The sequence below is a fragment of the Festucalex cinctus genome, chromosome 19 (assembly GCF_051991245.1).
Source record: "Festucalex cinctus isolate MCC-2025b chromosome 19, RoL_Fcin_1.0, whole genome shotgun sequence".
In the NCBI taxonomy this organism is placed as follows: Eukaryota; Metazoa; Chordata; class Actinopteri; order Syngnathiformes; family Syngnathidae; genus Festucalex; species Festucalex cinctus.
This window is the reverse complement of record NC_135429.1, coordinates 9,666,199-9,689,136: the sequence shown is the minus strand read 5'-3', so window position 1 is coordinate 9,689,136 and position 22,938 is coordinate 9,666,199. Positions and strand designations below refer to the sequence as shown.

The window sequence follows — 22,938 nt, the reverse complement described above, 5'->3', positions numbered from 1 at the left end:
TTAGCTATGCGATGTTATGAGCTATTTGATGTCAAGAATCTTTAATCTCTTTTTCTAGTCAACAGCCAATCAGATAATACCATGTCAGTCCTGTTACCCACATGTCTAGCCACAGCCAATCCAATCAATTCACTGTCTATTTAAGACAAACCGAGAAGCGTGTGTTTGTTGGATTATTAACTCGGTTCCTCGGTGTACTTCCACAGCCCAAGTTAGCTTACTTGGTGCTTTTCGTTTAGTTAAGTTGTGTGAATAAAATGTTAAAATCTTATTTGTGTCTGTGTTTTTGGGATCCAACCTCAGAACCTAACATGTACTGTACGTATTTATTCATTTACCCGTTTATTCCACGAAATAATCAGTTTGTTGTAAATAAAATAATTATGTATATTGAACTTTTTTTGTAAATAACGTCTGACAATAATATACGCTAACAGAATAGTTTTGCGTATACATAAAAAATATTTAATCAAATTATTGGTTATTTAATTTTCTATTCAAATGAAAATTTCTGCATGTTCATTTAATGATGTTATTTTTTTTAATCAAAATTCTTTAATTGTAATTCAATAAATATTTTGAAATTGGAATCATCAAATTTTTGTTTCAAGAAATGTTTTCAAACAATTGTCTTACAACTTAGCTGATGTATTTATTGTAAACAAAAAAAATGTAAATATACATATGTAACACTTATTTGATCAAGTAGTGAGCTAATTGTAATTAAATCAATTATTACAACCATTTAAAGATGGGAATAAATTACATTATTGAAATAAAGGGTTTAGAAGACATTTTTTCTAATTAAATTATTGGTTGAGTTAAAAAAAATAAACCTGCAAACGTACACATGTACAAAACATGTAATTATACATTTGAATTTGATTAAATAACTTATTTTAGTCATAAAATAAATTCATTGAAATTCTGCCACTTAATGCCAAACATTATTATTATGGTTATATTTATATTAGTCTATTTATAATATTATTATAAAGGCTTAATTTTGTTTTGTCACTGGCACCGTTTGTTTTTTTGTTTTTTTTTGGGGGGGGGGGGGACTTGTACCAGTGACCAATGTGTATGTGACCAATGTGTGTACAGCAGATGCCAGATGAACACCACTCACCCTTCCAACACGCACACACAAATACACACACCCACGCACAGTCAGCAATATAATAGCATAACAACAATCGGAACCCATAGCAAACTATGATGGGCTTCAGTTCCCACACTTTGCTTGTAGGTACAAACGTGCCCACACACACACGAAAACCAAACAATACTGAGAGAATTTGCAGGAAGCTTTTTTCACCAGAGAAACAAGAAAAGTGAGAGAACGGGGGAGGGCAGCATGAGAAAGGATCAGGGTCAGCGACCAGGTCACGAGGTGGATAACGCGTGAGGAAGAACGGAGAGTTCCAGACTTGTGATGGATGGTGGGAACCAAAAGCGAGCGTCAGCTCTTCGTGCACCTAAGTGCTCCTTTTACTATTTCCTCTTTTTTTTTGCAATGCTTACCACACTAAAAAACATGTACTTTTTTGCTCTCAGGTTGCTCAAGTGACTTCAAAACGAGGAAGCCAAACAAAGTGGCAGAGCGAGTAGCAACAGTCAACTCCTTGTAATCAAAAAACCTGAATGAGGCTCACTGTATGGCTGCCGTTTTCCCGCAGGCAACACTTTGAGGCGTGTGTTCTACATACACAAGTAGTTGTGTGATTATTTGTTTAATTTTTTTGGGTACACAATGGACTTAAAGCGGACATATTAAGGGACACGAAAATGATTAGATATACAAATAAATGCGTCTCTGAAGTGTGTTAGCCCGATGGGTCAGCGCCAGCCTTGACTTCTTAAAACATTTGTAGAAAATAAATATTTTACATCTTTTTATTTTTTAGATAAAGTATTCTACAAATGAATTCAAGTTTTAGGAAAAAAGAAAAAGAATAAGATGTTTGAAAATGTTTGAAAATTACCTAAAAATATCCAAAAAGTAGCCATTCATTTATTTTGTTCATTCAAGTATATTTCCAGGCATCCTTTTCGTCATCTCTCCATCCTTTCCTATGCCAACAAGCGTCAGTGAGACTGAGCAGATGCTTTTTTTTAAAAAAACGCACAAAACCCCCAAAGCCAACCATTACAGCGTTCTCTGGCTCTGGCTCGTTTGCGTGGAAAGCACTCATGCGTGCGCGTTTGTGTACAAATGAGACTGCGTTGTATGAAAAACGACCAGATGTGATATTCATCTGGCTGTGTTCCTAGACAGACCGCGAGGACGTTATTAGAATTACACTTCATTCAGTCCAAATTTGGGCTAGCTATTAAGATACACGTGAGAAACGGCCACAAGTCAGGACAACCACAACAATCATCCTTGTGTTCAACTATGAGCTACCTGTAGTTTTTGTGCCACCCGGGTGCGCGCGGTGCAACATTTATTTATTTTTTGCTGTGCTACAAGTGTAATTGTGCATCCACTACAGTAGGTGGCAGTGGAGCACTCGTTGTCAGAGTGCACATTTGTTTTTTGATAACTTGGCTTCCCCAAAGAGGGAGCGAGGGTTGGATACGTGTCGCAAAATGAAGCAATGTGCTGACATGTACACACAGGTACGCATTTCTCACGTATCCTACAGTTAAAAGGTGAGAACATACTGTACTTGTGTGGCCATCTAAATGCACATATGATTTTGTCCTCGATGGCAAACGTGAGTGCTGACTGCTATGTGGACAGGACACCCAATTGGTCACGTGCCAGAGCTGCTGCCACGCTTGGCAGACTCCAAAACCCTTTTAGGGCACGTGAATAACGCTAAGAGTAATAACAGAAAGTTGGCGCAGAGATTATTATGTAAGGGCTATAAATAGGAGGAGGTGGTTTTAAATAGCCCAGCAGACTGGTGAGTCGCGCCAGAGGTGTGAAAGACGCGGACTGCGGCCGAAAGGTCTTGAAACCCGTCACGGGGGCGCAATTGGCATGGACTGCGGATTTCACTATCGCTTCCTTTTCCTTTTGATTGGCTCCCTCCCGTGAGGGACCGAGGGTCAGATTAAGGCGATCAGTGGCTGGGTGACATGGAGAAAGTCATTTACGTAACTGCCCCCCTCCCGGTGCTCCGTCTGCAAGGTCATCCGAGAAGATTATCCTCCCGACTGACATGACGAGATCATTCGGAGGTTACCTGGCACGCAGGCCAACTGGCTTCCCACCAGCCAGTCTTATTTGGGAGCGTGTTGAAGACACAGGACGGCATTCGGGAGGTTTTGTTTATGCTGAGCTCACAGTTATTTTCCTTAAGAGTATATTGTATTTTTCATGCTGTTAAAGTGAATGTAGTTTAACTGATTGATTCTCCATCCAATTTCGACAATCTTAAAATAAATAAATAAATAAGTTCAGAATGACAAGGCGTCCATATGTCATGTGACCAGCAGTTGACCAATCACAGCGTTGTAGTTCTTAAACAAGTTGACCAAACTCTCTCTTTATAGAGCGCCCCCTGCTGTAAAGTTTACTAGTGTGTGGATCTTGAGTTTTCGGCACGTAAAATTGGCACTGCCAAAAGTCATGTGACTTTTATCTGTAGTTGTAGAATTTCTTTTTACGTATGCAAAACATTTTTTTTGCATTTGAATTTTTTATTTTTTTTTTGCAATTGCAGATCACACCTTTTTTGTACGTAGATCACGTTTTGTGCACGTAGATCACCTTTTGTGTACGTAGATCATGTTTTTTGTGTTTACGGGGTTTTGGCATGATTCTAACTCAAACTATACATCAGAAGTTACGAAAATGGACAATTTCATGCAATTCTAAGGAACAATTGCTTATTGAAATATAAACGTTTTTAAAATGATCAGTTTTTTGTCGGGGGATTTCATGTATCAAAAGTACTAGTAGTATCAGTACTTTGTAAAGGTGACTACTCAAGACCGAGTACTCATACTGGTTTCTGTCTGAAAAAAAGTGTTATCCGACATCATTAATTGTGGGAATGCTGAAAGCACATATGTTGTTTCGAACCTTTATTATTATACTTATTATTATTATACTTATTATTATTGCATTTTATTCTCCCCACTTTTTTTATGTCAAACTAGTCCCACATAATACTTGCGATTTACACCGTTCAAATTTCAACTTCTATTAGTTTGTTGTCCATTCTTGTGACTTAGATAAAGATCAGACAACATTTCCTGACCAAACTGAGCAGAAAAAGCAGATCATTTCAAAGTGTTTCTTTCAGGCAGAAGTCCAAACAAATATTACAGCCAGTCACGCTAACACGTTTGTTTTGTTGCATGTCGTAAAAAAGTGGCATGTTCAGAATGGTGGATGTCGTGCTCTGACAGTAATGACTTCAAATGAGCACCATTGGATCACAACAAACCTCAGAGTAATTCAATCACTTGCAGATGTCCAGAACCCAAAATAGTCATCGACAGAAAACGCTGATCCACTTCATTGTTTTTACAAAACAATTTGGTTCTGAATGTGGAAAACACTTTCTTGTCGTCTCAACATGGACTCCACAAGCAAACTGCACACACACACGCACCCACATACCCACACGCACTGAGAAGCCAAGGAGTTTCCCTATCATCACAGACCTTGAACATCACTTGAACTGGTTGAATGAGACCTTGTGATGATTTTTTTTTTCAAACCTTGCAAGAATCTTGTCAACAAGTTTTTAGCAAAGTGAAACGTGCTGCCAGCTATTGCTCAATGTGTTTGTCAGCCGAGAAGAGTTTTGTTGTTGTTGTTGCACTGACAGAAGCAAAAGGTTGTCATTATAGGTTAGGAAAAAAGGTGTTTTGGTGTCGTTTTTTGGGGAATTTAGAATTACATAAAAAAAAAAAAAAAAAAAAACACTAAACTGGAATTTTTTTTTGAAGGACATCTAGATTAAAGTGCTAATCCGGGACAGTGTGAGGGAATTTACCTACGACATTCTTAGGTTCTCAATGACTAAATGTGATCTGAACCATCATGGGTCGATTTGACCCGCAGCAAGTTTAATGTTGGATCTAACATTCATTGTTTTTACGACCGGTTTTTCAACAGCAGGAATGTCAATTACTTCAGACAGAATGTTTCTATTTTTTTTTTTTTTTAACAAACCCTGAACAGGTTTTGAGATGGGATCTGATCAGTGCAGTGTTTTGTTTGTTCGGATTCTCACCGATTTGCAGCAGCACGGGCGTCACAAGCGCCGTCTCCATGGCGTAGCAGAACTCGCGGCCGAACATGACGGCGCCGTGCATCACCCATCTCTTCAGCGGGATGCCGTGGATGGACCCCTCGCTCGCCAACTCCTCACCGCCGCCGTCGTCGTTGCCAGGGCGGCCCCCCGTTCCATCCGCCTCGCCCCCCTTGTCTTCGTCCGTGGAGTTCTTTGCTTCCGCGCCGGCCAGCAGCGATCCCACCTGCATGGCCTCAGCGCCCGTGCTCTGGGGAGGCATGGCGGGCGGGGGCATGCACGCCTCGGGGTGCGGGGGGACAAGTGCTGATCCGAAAAGGGTCCCACTCAAACTCACTTTTCAAGTAAATTACGGTACAAACTCCCTCTAATTATCTGCTTACAGATATTAGATGAACACCTGACAAACAAAACTCTTTAAAGTGCTGTAATTAAAAAGGCTGTATTCAAAATGAATCTCTACTGGATGCAACTGAAGGACATCCAGGAAAATTACTAAAAATTTAACTGACGGCACTGTGACATTCCTAACATCTTCCTCCCCGCCTGGTGGTTTTCTTCAAAAGGATGAAAAATAAAATATCTTGACAAAAATCAGTTTCACACAATTTGCCAAAAATCCCCTAAATAAAAATAGCAAGCAGCTGAATTTTCACAGAAAAAAAAAAAGAGCGCTTAACATTCAACGTTTGTGCAATTTTCTTTGTCTGGTGCATGCCCGTGTGTGATATGTGCATGAATGGAGCGTCTGCCTGTGTGTTTGTGTGCGTGTATGTAAGTGTGTGTGTGCGCGTGTCACGCATTTATGGCTTATTGGTCATCGAGGTCGTCACCCGCTCTCACCTTACTTTTGTTTTTGTCTATTACAGGGGGTAAAAATCCATATAGAAGACCATTCCAGAGTCATTTTGCGTATGGAGGGCTGCAGGGAATGGGCGGGGTTTAAGGGGTGGCCGCAGGTGGAGGTGGGCGGGCAGGCGGTGGGCGGAGCTCCTCGTGAAATCCCCATCGATTGGCTGATGAATCTGAAGGGAAGACGGACAACATTCAGCTGAGTATGTTTTGTAACAAGAAAATGCAAGATCATTTCTCCCCAAAAAGGGAAGCTCAATTAAAATGTAAAAACAGTAGTTTGGAGGAACTCTCCCTACACTCCTGTAGTGTTGCAGGTCAATATTACAGCCATTCCCATTTTGACACCTCATTTCACTTCCAATTATACGCACAAAATGTGGACACATGTTGCATTCCCACTTGAGTATGAAAAAAGGGAATGTGCACTTTTTTTCTTTTTTTTTTTTTTTAAATGTTCACTACAAAATCAATTAATCACATTGCGGATCAATTAAACTGGCCCCAGTTTAGCAGCTTCCCTTCTTTTAAATTTACAAATTTGTTTTAATTAAAAGTGTTTCAGGACCAAACAGGGTCACATTGACCGATGCACATTTTTGGCGTACCAGAGAAACAAAAACAGCGTGGTTAAAAATGCCCTTGAATAGCCGTGTATTGATGCTGAAAGGCACACGCTCTTGCCAACACACAGGCGTGTGTATTCTCGTTCTATGAAAAAGAGACCATTTGTTAAGGGAATCACTTTTTTTTATGTGGATAAAGTGTAATTGCCGGGCGCACATGATGCTTTTACCCCTCCGAGACACATGGACAGACTCGGGCAAAGATGAAAGCGTGCCAATGTGCTCGGGCGTCTCGAAGAATTGCCAGACGACAAATATGTGGCTTGTGCTCGCGTGAACGAATCCGCAACATGGAGATCGGAACAAGAGATGAACGGCCCTGACATGGGGCCATGACGGCCACACTTTTAGGCAATGTAAAAAAAAAATGTGTCGTTTTATCTTTTTCTTTTTTTAATAGAAAAAAATAGAATGGGGGGTAGAAGTTAACCTGGCAATTTTCTGCATTTAGAGGAAGCAGCCCCTTTTCTCAGAGATTCAGCGGAACAGAACAGAGCAAACCCAATATCCACTAGCTAGCTAGCTCCAGCTACTCCAACTGCCCCTAGTATTAGAAGAGGCGCTCAGTAAAGCTTGATTTTTGTGCCAAAATGTTATTATAATAATATCAATTGTCAAGCAACAATTAAGACTCCATCAATTACATTAAGTCAGCTACAAAAAAAATCTGAAGTTATTTAAACCTTATCGTCGACTAGGGGTGTTAAAAAATAAAATAAAAAATAAAATTAAAAAAATAATCGATTCGGCAATATATTGCTATACTACAACACGCAATTCTCGAATCGATTCAATAGGCAGCCGAATTGATTTCTTAACATCCTTTTTTGATGGAAAAATATTCAACAAAATGTCGAACTTTCACACCTACAGCATGGAAGAATGCTATATTAATGGAACATTAAGCTTTAATATTTTGATTCAATGCTGTTCAAACATGAAAAAGGTTACAACCCGTTTGTTAAATATAGTGGCTCACTGACTAAAGTTTCAGATCAATAAATAATTTCATTTTCATACAAATCTTACAGTGTGCATGTACAAGTTTACTGAATGGTATTTTCTAAATTTGAGTAAAAAGTCGCAACAATCGACTTGTAAATTCATATCGGGATGAATCGTATCGAATCGAATCGTGACTTATGAATCGTGATATGGATCGAATCACCAGGTACTAGGCAACTCACACCCCTATCGTCAACTATAGCAAATGACATAAAAGTTGAGCGAAAGTGGCAAAGTCTGGACATGTGTCAGGGAATTCTTCCATGCCGGGACAGGGGTGCGAAGTTTATCACCCCACGCCAACCTGTCCTGTCCTGTTTCGTTGAAGTAACTGTCACCATCAAAAGTACTTCATATATGACACATAATCCAATTGCATAATGTTACGTTGCTGCGTGAAGGAGGCTTAAGCTTCAATCCCTTTTTTTAAAGCAACAGGTGCCGCTTAACTGTCAACCAGTCATTTACGTAAAAATCTATTCAAAAAGGTTCAGACGAATAAGTCCGTCAAGCTAAGTAGCAAGAATATTTTTATTTGTTCTCGATTCCTCTTACTTTCACTCAGTACTCTTCTTGACACCTCTTCCCGTCATTAAGATTCATGAAGCACTCCGGTTGGTCATTAATATTTCATAAAGGCATGCTTCTGTGACCTCACAGACTGCAGCGGATTACATAACAGCCTCTCTCCTTTCCAGACACGTCAATACACACCCTGAACCGAACGGAACACGATATGGACAGAAACACAGACACAATGTCAGTCTGTTAATTGGATTCGGACCCGCAATGTTCAATCAAAACGACAATTTGTACATTCGAAGGGTTCCAACTTTGTGGGAAGTTTATAGTTGGCAATATGGGGTGTGGGTACACCATGAACTGGTCACCATTCAATTGTAGGGCACACATGGAGAGACAACCGTTTATGGACAATTAATCTTCAATTAATTAACCTGATTACTGTTCTGCCATTGGTGTGCAAGGAAAGTACTGTGCAGTGGGAAAAGGCAAATCATCCAAATAAAAATGAAAAGACCTCCGGGGTAAGTGAAAAAGCAGAAGTAAGGATGTTGAGACATTGAGCGACGTTAATGGGCAGTTCGTCCTGTGATGCAGGTAATCCGGTCAGCGGCACAAGAGTTATCACTCACTAAAATAGACCACCTTGTGTGTATTTTCAGCTGTTCAAATCTGGTGCGGGGCTGTGAGACACGGGAGACGGCCGTCGTCCTCACTTGTCCCTGGCCTTGAACTTTCAAAAAGCAAGATCGGAATGTTTTTTTGTTTGTTTTATTTGTTATATTTGCACGATGGCCGAGATCAGACACCCTCAACAGCCTGTCCACTTTCTCTGTTGCTAATTTCTTGCAATCGTATCCTGAAGTCACACTTTGCTTCTTATTCCAGGCCTTTCCATTCACATCATTGTTGTGAATGTCAGCCCCCTATGCCGTCCCCCAAAACCCCTTAAGAGCTGAAGTGTAATTCCATATAAGCCGAGCCCACGTTGCGGCCACATGGCCAAAAACACACAGGAGCAGACTGGTCACCGGCCTTTCTCCGCAGGGTGTAGCACAGACAAACTCAGCTCAGTACGCTGCAGTAATATTTGTCGTAGAGGATAAAGAAAATATGCCCACAAATACTGACGTTCCCCCGGTTATGTTCAAATATTGGTTGCTTAAAGGCTTATTAACGCAGCAACATCGATGCTATTCGTTCGCTACACAGTATTTTGCACTGTTTGCTAAGATTAAGTTAGCTGGCTTTCCTCAGGCAAAGTTATGCACTGCAGTTACTTTAAATAATCCAACTCCAACGTAATGTTCTTGTTCTCCTATCCTGTCCGTTTTCATCCTATCCTGTGCTATTTTGTCTCTGCCTTGCAAAGATTACTCTGTTTGAATGCATTTCCAATAACTATCCATCGCATTACGAATTGCAACTGGAGAAGTGAGTCAAACCTAAAGCTAACATCAACGTGTGTTCTTGTGCTTTAGCTCTGAACGCTGCAGTAATGCAGTATATTCTAGTCTCTCTCCTTTGCTGCACTTAAACCATTCTTCTCCATTGTTTCAGGATTGTTAACAGACCTGATTCTGACTCAAGCATTTAATGTAGCATGGTTGTCACAGTTTCGAAAACAACAACAGTTACTTCCACATAACATTGTCAAGGGGCATGCCCTACTCCTTGACAAGGATCAAAGATGATGAAGGGTGGCTGGTTGGTTTGTGTGACTCTTGGTCAAAGCTACAGATCCAACATTCCAATATTAACATGACCATGAGATTCCTCCATGAATAAGACATGAAAGTGTGCTTTTTTTTTTTTTTTGCACAATCCCGCTAAGAAGGTAGGAATCTCTATGACAAAATCTCAGCATGGGCAAAAATAAGTTTCTCTATTGGGGGATAATGCAGCCTTGTAACTGTTGCAAAAATTATTGACTTAACAAATGTACCTTCTGTTTGTGATAGAATTCCGTTGCTTTCAAAGGATGCTTGGATCTTGGAAAAGGGATTCCTGCTTAGCGCTTCTTAGAACCTATTCAGCGACCCGTAAACCAGACCAGAGGGCACGGGACAGTGCGTTTTAAATACAACAGATTATACAGAAGCTCATACACGGTGTCAGAGTTAAGTGGAAGGATGTGGAGACCCACTTTTCCCACCGGGGATGCACCTGGCTGTTGATTATTGTCACAGCGCAATGTGAGACACGTGAGAGGTCGTAATGCAAAAGCGAGCGCTAACCCATATCACGCTGGCTATAGATTACAAGTCTGAAGACCTTGGGATCAGGTTCACATATTGCATGTTTGCACATCACTGTGCATGTGTAGACAGTGTGTCAGAAAGGCTCATCACAGGCCTTCCTCAAGGCAGCCATTGACACGTTCTGAGACTACTTTAATTTCTAAGAGATATGCAAACTCGGGGAAAAGAGCAGTATAGCGACGACTGCGGAGTTATTTTACTCCACCGAATGTGGAGTAGAAAACAGCAATGTCCAAGCTGAAGGCATGGCAGCAGGGTAAAATAAAATTCTAGAGGACAAACAGATACACGACACGCCGATAGCAGCAGGCTGTGCATGCAAAACAAATGACTTTCCCCATTCCGCTTCTTGCTATTCCCATGGAAAAACATCCATATTCCCAGCAGCGGGAAGCAGATGGATCCGAGTGAGTGAGTGAGCAAGAGAGAGAGAGGGAGAGAAGCGAGGGAGAGTGATGCATTTGGGTGCAGTGCGGCCGCAGTGCAGTAAGCAAGCGGAGAGGCGGCACATGCGCTTCAACGTGCGCACCAGCGTCAATGGCAAATCCCGTACTCATAACGCACAGATTACTACAATACTGGCAGTTAGAAATGATGACATAATATGCCTGCTGTTCATATGTATTCACTGGGTTTTAGAAAGAAACCCGTACAGTATACAACACACTAATTTTACTTGAGCGTCCCAGACATCCAAACAAACCTACATTTATCCACACCTGAACCTTAACTGACCATAGCTTGATCTTGGCTAACATGCAAGCTAGTTAGCATCCAGAATGGCCAACATAGTAACCCGCAGCAGCTTGAAAGTTAGTTGCTGTTGTTTTGTTTGTTTGTTTTTTACTACAAAACTAAAAGAAGGTAATAAATGGGAAAGGATGATTTAAATGTGTTAAAACAGCTACAAAAGACAAATTCCCTGGCTTTGTTTAGCTTGATCGCAACTAACAGTCAAGTTAGTTAGCATCCTGACTGGCCCAAATGGCAACCATAGCAGCTAAAAAGTTAATTAGCGACACTAGGCTGCTTTTAAAGCTGAAAGAATTGCCTTTGTGTTACGGTTGTAAAAGTGTTATACAAATAAAGTTGAGTTGAGGTGATTTGATTTGTAGTTTTACTGCTGCATTGTTAGCAGGCCAGCTAGTCATCTGCCTGGGCCAAATACTGTCGTAACCTAAAAAGTTAGTGAGCACAACTTTTTATTTTTCCATAAAAAATAAGGACAGCACAAAGGGGAAGGTGGGATTTAGACTTGCTGTTAACAGCTTGTTCAGACCAAGATGCCAGATTTTGTTTTCTTTAATTTTATCACGAATGATTTTTCTCCCCACAAAACAACAAAAATTACAGGCTTTTTGAGAACGGGCCTGTCGAGCATCATTAGGTTATCACAGCCCATAATAAATCTTCATACAAGAACGTATGTGGAGGAAATTTGAACTGCTAATATCTGAACACAAATGTAACACGACTATTAACATTTGTATTTGATAAAAGTGACACTCTATATGTCTACACTGAGTATGTCATCAAATTCAAATATTATTCGAGTAATTTGTTAAGCACAAAATAACAAATGACGGTGGTTAAAGTCTTGTCCCATGCATGCATGATTCATAAGGCCTTTGAGGCAGGTGGCGGCCCGGGGAAGCATGAGCAGCAGGGGCATCGGAAACCAGAATTAATCTTTTACAAAAGTCTCTAGTGGGTTAGTCACATTTGCACTCGGCTCAAGATAGCAGCTGCTAACTAATTAATGGCGATCTTATCGAGAGTCGGACAGATTCCAATGCAAACTTGTCTAAATCCAACCAAAACCAAACTACACCAGTGTATTCAATTCAAAGAAAAGGACCACTGTTGGCATGTGGCTTCACAAATAACATTTTCTAAGATGTGCTACGGCAAAATGATTTAAAATGGTGGCGATAATCAAACTATCCTGCCACATTAGCCACGGTTAGCTAGGCATAGCAAAGTAAAGCTTATTTTCGCACTTGCATGCAGCATCACAGGTAACTGACACAGCAAAGGTCGGACAGAGCTTGCCGAACTGAACGCTGCCATGTTCACGCAGCCGTGGCAAGTTGCTCCATTGAGATAATGGGATGCGTACCAAGGTCAGCGATAGTTGATTTCAAGTTCAGCTCATGAGGCATAGACAGTGTCTCTAGTTTAATCGCAGTAGGTGCTAGCTAGTTAGCATTCACACTGGCCCAAATGGGATCTAGAAAGATGTTTTTGAAACTAAAATGACTTGTCTGAAGTAGTTTCATCTAGTTTCATCTAACTTAAAGGCTAGCTACTTAGCGTGGCACTGATCCAAACGGCATCAAGTTAGTTGGCTGAACCAGGCTGCTTTTAAAAACACACAAAAATAAAGAAAAGGAAAGGTTTAAACTCGCGTGTATGTAAATATATGATGAATAAATATTATCCTGGTTTCTAAAGTTATTACAGCAAACAGCTGCTAGCTATTCAGCATCCTGCCTGGCCATAGTGGGGTATATGCCACAGAAGAGGCGGGACCTTTTTTGCACATCAGTTTGGATCCGGTTCGGTTTGCGACGTGTGGACTGCGTCATAATACTTGTGCTTCCGATTTTGTGCCCCTCGGTTGCGCGTTCGCAACCCGGACCGGAAACAAACTGATGTGCAAAATCACATCCCGCCTCTTCCGTGGCATATACCCCATTGGAACAGCAGCAGCTACCAAGTTATCCAAACTCGACTGCTTCTAAAACAAAAACAAAAAAATGTTCCTTTCAAAACAACAAACATTTACCTTATTATCATCATTAATGTGTCCATCTATAGCTCTTTAGCTCAAGTACAATACAGTGGATCTGAGATCAAAATGCTGTAAACAGTTTAATTTATCAGCGGGATGATGAGAAAAATGGTATATTGGTGGTGTCACCATGTGACATTAACTTGGCCTAGTTCTACAGCGGTGCCACGCTACTGGCAGAAGGTATCGTCCTACCCTCAAAACCACACATCCAGACAAGCGAACCTCAGAGTATGGCCCTACATTAATGCCCCACTTCCAGTGGTGAGACGTGATCAAGTACAGTAACATACAAGTGGTTTTCAGGCTAAAACGTGCTCTTCTTATTATTTATACACAACGAAGAGCCTGCAGCTCTCCCCCTTTGTGTGCACATGCAGGCTACAGATAAGGAGACTCACACAGCAGCGACCAACTGTGATAGGTTCCCTCAGGACAAAATAGCACATGGTTGACGCTGACAAAAATGTCTGCTATAAAGTTGTCAAAATAAATGAAAGTCAAATGTTTGTTTGTTTTTCTTCCAGGATTGATGGAACAAATTGGACTTAAGGACGACTAAAAAATATGATGCACACAATCAGTTGTGAATGAGGACCATTATCGATTATCATATGTATCAAACTTTGAAGCAATTCATTGTGGGTCAGCATTCCCACGTATGTTATTGTGATTTTTATTCTCCACACTTTTTTTGCCACGTAACAACTCCCACATAATACTTCCAATTTACATTGTTCAAATTTCAACTAGCTTCAAAAATTCACGCCTCACGGGGTATACTGTATATATTATATTAATTTATATATATATATATATATATATATATATATATATATATATATATATATACACACACACATATATATCGTCTGATTCCACATTACTTAACAGTATTTGCACAATTTTACATTTAATATCAACTTTTATCCATTCATTTTCAATGGGACAGACATTGATTTCACCTTTTCTAAGTATCACTTTCCACGTCCATGTAACTTATTATCATTACCAGGTGTTTGATACTGCTCAGCGGCACAGTTGGTAAAGCGCTCTGTCAGTAACCAGGAGGTTATAATTTCATAATTTATCTCTCAATTTACTTCATAAGTATTCCACATGCATTCAAATCTTAGCATTCACCTGTTAGCATTCAGCTTTCAGCATTCCCACGCAATTTCTCCAATAATTGCACTTAGTCTAGTTCAGTATTGATGTTTTGTAAGGAGATCAAATGAGCTTTTTAATGTCCTTGTGAACATTTTATTTTTTTTTTATTGGAAAAGGAGCCGTATTCCCTAAGAGAGGCCTTTATTTTTTTTGCAGATGCATATGTGTTGACACAGTTTGAATGGGTGGGTGGGGATGTTGCTAACTTATTGGTAACAGTGGTAATGATGTGACATTTAAGGTACCAACGAGAAAAGTCCAAAACAGGAGTGAAGCTGACAAGACACCATGAAGCAGAAAATGGCAGGAAGGACTACCACCACAATTTGTGTAGGATAGGCAGGCCCATGAGCAACCAAAACACACATAAATGACGCTTGAAATATCCCCAAAAAAATATTGAGGAAAAAAACTAATCTGCAAATGATATGTAATATATATATTTCTTCAATCAATTGAATAACTATCAATATGTCCACAGAGAGAGACAATTCAATCACTCTGTCAAAAAAGCAGCCATCTTGGCCCTTGCAAATGAAACCCACTGGAACCCAAACAACAGTTTAAAGTGCACAAGCAACCTATTGATGCCGGTATTATAGCCACAAACATCCAAACTGGCGTTAAGTTAAAAACGCCTTCCACTGCAATCTAACCTTTACTATACATGTGATGGAATGTGGCCGGTTCTGTATCACAAAACAGACTCTGCATACTTTTAAACTGGTTCCAATAAGAATGACATTGTGTTTGTAAAGGAGTCTTTCCAAAAAAAAAAAAACAAAAAAAAAGAAGAAAAAAAAAAAAAAAGGTTTTGTATCTTCCAGGCGGAGTTCAAGCAAGGTAATAGATGGGACTGTTCTCAGAATAAAGATTGCATGCGCAGGAAGAGCAGTAGCAGCCATAGGACTTTTTAAATTGTATTAATTGGCGCTGGTCCAGATTAAGGTGCGGAAGTTGACTGGTTCATTGGTATCAGTCAGGTTTATTGTGCACACAACGCGCAGCAGTTTTAGTTGAATTGTGTGGATGAAGATCAGCAATTTTGTCATTTTCTTCGAGGGGAAAATGGAGCTTTCCTGGCTCAAATTGACGCAGAGGTGGTGCCATCCTGACATAAAGGGCGACTACCAGATATCGGTGTCAAGACAGTCTTATTTTAACTCATTCGCTCGCAGCCATTTTCGCAGAAGCAGTCCCGTTCGCTCCCGGCTGTTTTACTGGATTTGGACTGATTTTGCAAGGCCCACAGAATATTGTGTTCTATTACTATAAAAACATAGAACCTATCAAAATAAAGATTAAAGTCTCTTCTTTCATCAGGGAAAAAAATTATATTTCTTTCTGTTTCCATTTTACAACAATTATAAGAATATAGCTAAGTTTCATCATTATTCACAAACCTATTTAGAATTGTGAGTAATCGAACTTTATTCCAACATGCCCCTGGTTGATCTCTTTTGCTCTGCTTCCACCTGCTGGCCGTTTGTGTAATAACTACCATTTCTGCAACCGCTCTTTGCAGTTGAGAGGCTGCATCAAAGCCTTCTGTATGATCTTAGCATTAAATAAAATTAAAAAACATCTTTGGGAAACTTAAAACATAAAACATATAAGTTATTAGGAGCAAATGAATTAAAGGTATCGGTACTCGTGGCGGTGACTGATACCATTATCGGCTGCTCTCCTGCAGCTGTTGTAAGATCAAATAAAATACTACTGTATATAATATGTTTTTTTTTTAGGACTCCGGCGATGGGTGGAGCGCACCACCGCTGCCTCGCAACCAGGAAATGGGCATGCTCCGTGATTTCTTTCTTCTTTGGTACAATGAAGTTAAAAAAAAACAAAACAAAAAACTGCCAAAACAAAAACTTTTTTTTTTTTTTTTTAAATAGTTGTCTCGCATGGACATGTATGCCCTGAGAACATGACGTGACTGATGTGTTTTTGGTCTCTATGCCATAGGCATACCCACACAAGCATACAGGCGCCAACAAATTCATTGAGATGTCTTTCAGGCCAGTACACTTTGTAAGAAAACTATCATCTCATTTGGAATTAAAGACAAAATGTTCCAGGACAGTCAAAGCTTGCAAGGATCAATTCTAAGCCTCTTTTGTTTTTCCTGTCTATGTAAAGCGTCAGCACAGCAATGAAAATGAATATCCAAATGATTAACTCTATTAGCGTTTTTTTTTTTTTTTTTTAATTAAATAATCGCTTGGTATTAGCTTCTCTTGACATCAAGCTCCAATTTAAATTAGCAATCAGTCTACAAAAATAAAATGTGTGAGTAAACTGCTGTTACAACCGTGGTTGCTAATTTATAATTCATTTTTCATTGCATTAATTACAATCGGACATCATTCCCGGAGGCAATATTTGACCGTCAAACAGTAAATAAACAAACACTAGCATCCACATGCAAGTTACGAAGGCCTCCACAAATCTTTAACTGACCTTTACCCGGATCACATCAGCCTTTGCCCGCTGAGTCCACAAAAATGCATTAAAAAAAAAAAAGAAACAAAAAGGCACAAGGACTTGTTTAATCCTCAGCGGCTCGAGTCTTTTGACTCCAGCAGGATTCACGCGACTTCTTTTATAGCCGGTCACTGTGTGTGTGTGTGTGCGTGCATGTGAGAGAGCGAGTGTATGTGAGCGAGTGAGATGTGAAGGAGATAGGACTATAGATGGCGGCATGGAAGTGAGACAAGACACACCCACCGATCAGATAAGATCACTCAATCATGTTTATGAACAAAACTTCCTACCTGTAGGAAATATGTTAGAGCTGGTAAAATGGTGAGTTGGCCTTAAATGTTGACCTCATTCTCAACTAGCGAGGATTTATTCTCCAATGTCATTTTTTTCTTATGACAAATAACGTCCAAGGAAGTCAACTTTTGTCCACCGTGAAGAATTCAGTCATATGGCTGATTGCGCAGAAGTGTTGGTTACCGGTTAGATTTCGGTAGGTTTACACTTCCCGATTTCTAACCTGAAGATGATTCAGCGAGAATCGTTACTGACTGTTGCTATTTTTGTATTTTTTTGTGAATAAAAGTCCTAGGGCTGAACGATTATGGGAAATAATCTAATTGCAATTTTTTTCCCCCCCAAAAATGGCGATTATTTTTTGAAAAAACAAAAACAAAAAAACAGTAGCATTCTGTAGCAATCCTTGTGGGTGGGTCGCGGGTTGGGTTTATCCCATGATCTGGACAGTCCGCGAAGGCTACACAGGACTTGTGGTAAGCAATGCATTTTGGAGCTGGTGTGCTCTGGCGTGGTTGCGGCCGACAGTCACATGCAAGTTGTCATTAAGAAGTTGTTGTTTTTGTTCGCCGCTTGGCTTATTTAGTTCACCAACGCTACAATACATGGCCATTAAAAGAGGCTACAGTGGCGGCGGCATCTAAACGGTGAGTAATGATGACCAATAATTTCGTCCATCCTAATGTTCTTTCATGAAATCGAAGGACACAACATATGGCCACATACAGACCTATTTAGCCTCAAAATATAGGACAACTCAAATTCTTGAGCCGCCTGCCGCACTCTTGCGTGTACAGTACACTCAGTTTACAAAACGCGCAACACTACGGCAGCCGAAAAGTCATAACTCACAACAGTGAAGTGTTTAAAAACCAAGCTCAAACAGATTAAACATGTTAGACACTCGTCTCAAGGTCTCATGAAACAAAACAAAAAAACAACAACAACAAAAAAACTCACCAAAATGACGTGCATTTACGTCGCTAGGCTTTAGTTACAGCGGTAACAGTCCTGCTACCCCTTTCTTTCTTTCCCTCCTTCCGCTCCGTTTCAATGAGTATTTAAACCGCAGCTTTCCGCGATTGTGTAATCGCGTGTTGTCAAACCACGGTTTAACCGCAAATGCAATTAATCGTTCAGCCCGAGTCTTGGGAGGCCATTTTAGTTCAAATCGTTACCCCTCATGAGAAACAAAACTGTTTTTTTTTTTTTTTTTTGTTTGTTTGCTAACGAATACCTGTCCTGTTTTCGCTTCAACAGATCGTACGCATTCCGGAAAATCGGGTTTCCTCGTAAGAGTGCAAATTTCAGACATAATGAACAAAAACTCAAATAAAAAGTCTTCAAATAAAGTCTCCGCCAAAGGGCATTTCAGATTAATTGCTTAAGCAATAGATAGTGCTTGTTTATGGCTTTGGGTTTCATGTGAAAATTTCATTTGCAGATAAGCAAACATGACGACCACACGGCCATCTATGGGAGACAATCAAACCATTATGAAGCATGGAATTCTAAACTTTTGTCTCAAACTCATCTTTTGATCTGAAGGCCACCTGTCTTCAGCATGCAACATTGCCGTTCCAATACTTTTGGAGGGCACTGTATGAGTGACATCATCAAGGTTCTTCACTTTAGCTCCAGTAACTTTCGTAGTCCTTGTCTGGTCTTTTCTGATTATTTGGATAGTTGCAGTAAGATAATTTGCCATTAAGTTTTACCTAATGATTTTATCTCATATCCTCCACTGACCAGTATTAAACTAATACAAATACCAAGTATTTGAGTTCAGGTTCTTTGTTTTGTCATCAATGATTGGACTGTTTTCCTGATGTTTTGGGTTTTGTTTCAGTATCAATACGGACATACTTTATTGAGTCTGAAATTTGGTATTGTGGAAACAATATTTGTTCGATTTTGATTTGTTTAAAAAAACAAAAAACAAAAAAAACAACAGATGTCTGGTCTCATAAGATGACATCCTCAAAAATTATTAACTTAATTTTTTCTCAATATTGAGACTTATCGAAAATTTAAATGAAATGAATTTCTTACCTTACATTTTACAACTTTATTCTTAGAAACTGACTTTATTGTCTCAAAATAATGCAAACTTATTTTCAGAATATTACAACTTTATTCTCATTACAGTATAGTTATTCACATACACAATGTAAACTATTTTCTGAATATTGTCTATAAAAAAAAATAAAAAAATCTTTTTCCCCTGGTAAAAATAAAAACACTCATAGATTGTGAGATTATTTTCTATAAGTGTAATTTTAATTCTACCTTTAACAAAAAAAAATTTTTTTTTTTTTTTTTTTAAAGATAACATACAATTTTTTTCTTGCAAAGGTATACATTCTCGCAAAATTACATTTCCTTATTATTAATACTTTATTTTCAACATTGTAATGACATAAATCCTAGTAAAACGCTTGACTTTTTCTCGGAACATTCAGACTTAATATAATTTGATCTCAATTGTTAATCTGTCCATTGTGACGGAGCATGCGTTGGGGTTCGAGATCCCACTGTTGACGTCATCGGCTCCTTTCTCCAAAGACCGAATATCAAGTCAAGCATGTAAACAATCTGTTTACAAGTGCGCTTAATGTTCCGTTTGCGTTGCATTTGTGCTCACGAGTGAGCGCGTGCTCATGTGACAACTTGTGCCAGGATGCATCAGGGTGCTTGTCACTACGTCTGTGTGCTGACGAAGCAACGGTCGACAGTCAGCAAATATTTCATCAAGAGGAAGTGGATCGCTCCCACTTCAGCATGAAGCCATCTGCAAGCGAAAACCGCAAACGCGCACGGATGCGGAGACCGAGTGAGACGATTACACAAGTTGCAGACGCTGTCGGATTCATTCGGACCCTCTCTGGGCACAGCCAGCCCGGATTTTCAAGAGCCTTGTTGAGCGCAGCTATTCAGTATTGTTCTGTTCCTCATGTCGGTGGTTTGTGCAGCACTAGAGAGAACTACTGCTAGCCACTTTCTTCAGAATTTCAGATTATTATCTATTATATCAGATTAGTCTGCTGACCAACGTCATTGTCATTTAAAAAAAAATAATCTGATGGCCTAATTTATGTTTCCCCCCCCCCCCCCCCCTCCCCGTTTTATTGCAAATACATTTATTTATTTTTATTTTTAATTACTAAGAGTGTGACAGGTCAAAATGACCCCTGAACACTTCTGGTGTACTAAGGAAACTCAATATAACAAGCAAGTTAAAGATGATCTCGCATTATGTGGGGATGCCTGCCACTTGCTTCTTGACATTTAAGATGTTATTGCTTCAAACATGATACCAACTGCAATAGACACGTCATAATGCTTGGTGTGAATCCAAAAGTGCCCCAAACCAGCTGGGAGTTGAGTATTTAAATCATTCAACGCTACTATTTGGTTGGCTGTTTCATCATCCAAACCAATTAATCGAGACTGGTTGACATAAAAATAAACTCTGAACCCATTTAAATCCTGTTGCTAACCAAAAACAGCAGCACTATTGTTTCAAACAACAATTTCATTAGACATCAATTGCAGTATACCTGTATTTCATATAAAGGCATCAATCCATCTGCATGTTGCAGAACTCTAAGCACCTGCAGCTACTTTTTGCTGAAATAGTCAACAATAAATAAGTCAACTCACCAAAAAGGGTCGGAAAGCTTCATTAATGTCGTTGGGTGCGAGCTGGGGTCCTGCACCTGCGCAAACAAGACAACAAACAGATAACACAAGACTGCCAAGCTCTTGCAGTGCAGTCACTGTAATGCAGCAGTTGGCAAACAAACACATCGCCACTTGCCAACACGCAAACATTGATTCTCTCCAGCCAATTATCTACATTGAAGTTAAACACGCACACACATTAAAAGCATCACAAAAAAAATACATTCAATGACATCTATTCACGTGCATACATTCGCGACCCTAATTGCACCACTTTGTTGCTTACCTGGCACCTACGTGAAGTTGCTAACGCACATGACGTGAATGAGGCTATTTAGACAGCTAATCCCCTTCAAGTTCAATGTCATTAAAAACATTCAACGTTTGCCTCAGTGCGAATGTTTTCGTACAGTAAAAGCTCCCCTCTCGCCCCCCTCCTTCCTCTACTCACTGCACCAGCAACCTGAGATGCTGTAGCCCGCCGGCAGGAGCCTCAACAGCGGCCACAAAATGCTTCATAACAAGACCCCCCCTCCCTCCTCCGCCTCTCCGCGGCGGCTGGCTTCGTCGAGCCGGACAGCGGGCTTACCTCGCCGGGTCGCGTCGCCTCTGTTGGTAGAGTCTTCCTCGCGTCAGCCAAGCTCCGGCTGCTACGCTCCGACCGGCCGCCACTCTAAACTGCAACGCAAGGCTTTTTATGCGCCTTTAAAGTAATGTCGGAAGACGAATACGTCGCGTTGGCTTCCGACGACGTCACGGTTGATTTGCATAATACGGGGAGGGGTCTACTGCCAGCTGGTTGGAGGAACACAAACAAGTTGAACCTTCGTGTTGTTGCGGCCACCCTCGACGTCATAAAAACAAGCTAATAATGCACATTACATACATTAATATTACAGGAATGTAACGGGTTAAATGTGCGTTTTAAAAACTCTTTTGTTCCATTGGTTCTCTACCGTCATGAATAGTTTGCACATTTATTATTAGTTCATGTTGGTGGAGGTTTTCTTTTTTCATTTTTTTAAAGTGACATTCTACTTTTTAGGATCATAAAAAACAAAGATCACAATGAATAGCTCCAAAGTCAATGTAAGCACAAAACCAAGAACTGTCAGGAAAAGCCTACTAGAACATCAGGACTAACTTAATTTAGGGTTAATTTGACACACAAATGATGGTTGGCGTGTGCAAACTCCAGTTGAATGATTGGTTTATTCCAAATACAGCCACATCCAAGTCCTATTCTGAGGGTGTGTGCACTTGTGCACCCACATCATTAGTCACAGATGTGGTTGCGAAAAAAGTTTTGAAATGACTTTCATGATCACAAAAACCTCACGTTTCAACAGGGGTGTGTAGACTTTTTATATCCACTGTGCAGTAATTTGTATATGTAAACACAAGTTAAAATGTAAAATTGTTCACTAAAAAGCCATCACAATACAATTATATTATTTTTAATTAATTAAAAAAAACATTAAATTCAGAATGGAGGACAAATAAATCAGATATACAGTGTATATAAAATGGTAAATTTTAAAATAAATTCACCAATACAAAAATATTGTCAACTTTTATGAATGACTATTTACAATATATCAATTAACTAAATAATGACAAATATATAATTTAAAAATATATTTTAATTCAGCAAATTTAACCTAAACGAATCCAACAAATATTATGGAACTTTTGATCATGTAAATGCTCAATGGGCCACATTCAAAAACGAACGTATCCGACTTAACCTCTCAGACAGTCTGCGCCATGTTGTCGTTATATCCAGCAGACACGTGGGCGTGACCGTTCACGCTGTCAGCTGATTTTATGACCGCACAAGTTCTTGCTGTATGCACCTACAAATGCAAATGTCTGGGGGCGAAAAAAAAAAAGAATTTGACAATTCTTTGCAGCAGGTTTGTGCAATGTGAGGACAAGGAAGCGCAGGCAACTGTTTCATACAAACATCGGCAGACCACAATTGGCATATTGTTGGAACGAGCTCCTTTGTCATGAGGGCTGTCGTT

The 22,938-nt window shown here is 39.8% G+C and overlaps 1 protein-coding gene across 3 annotated transcripts in view; it reads right to left on the bottom strand.

The window, feature by feature from the left end:
• LOC144007696 (solute carrier family 45 member 4-like) overlaps window positions 1-21,688 on the bottom strand; it is a 34,658-nt gene extending 12,970 nt beyond the window's left edge. Inside the window, exons 1-3 of one of the 3 annotated variants that reach the window (XM_077507538.1) lie at window positions 21,501-21,688; window positions 20,891-20,946; window positions 5,199-6,241 (exon numbers count right to left, since the gene is read on the bottom strand). In XM_077507538.1, the coding sequence (XP_077363664.1) occupies window positions 5,199-5,493 (295 nt within the window). In that variant the 5' untranslated portion in view covers window positions 5,494-6,241; window positions 20,891-20,946; window positions 21,501-21,688. Of the gene's footprint in view, window positions 1-5,198; window positions 6,242-16,909; window positions 17,013-20,890; window positions 20,947-21,197; window positions 21,344-21,500 lie in introns of those variants that run through there. The other 2 variants (XM_077507539.1, XM_077507540.1) reach the window with 2 other exon arrangements.
• Window positions 21,689-22,938: the final 1,250 nt, after the last annotated feature.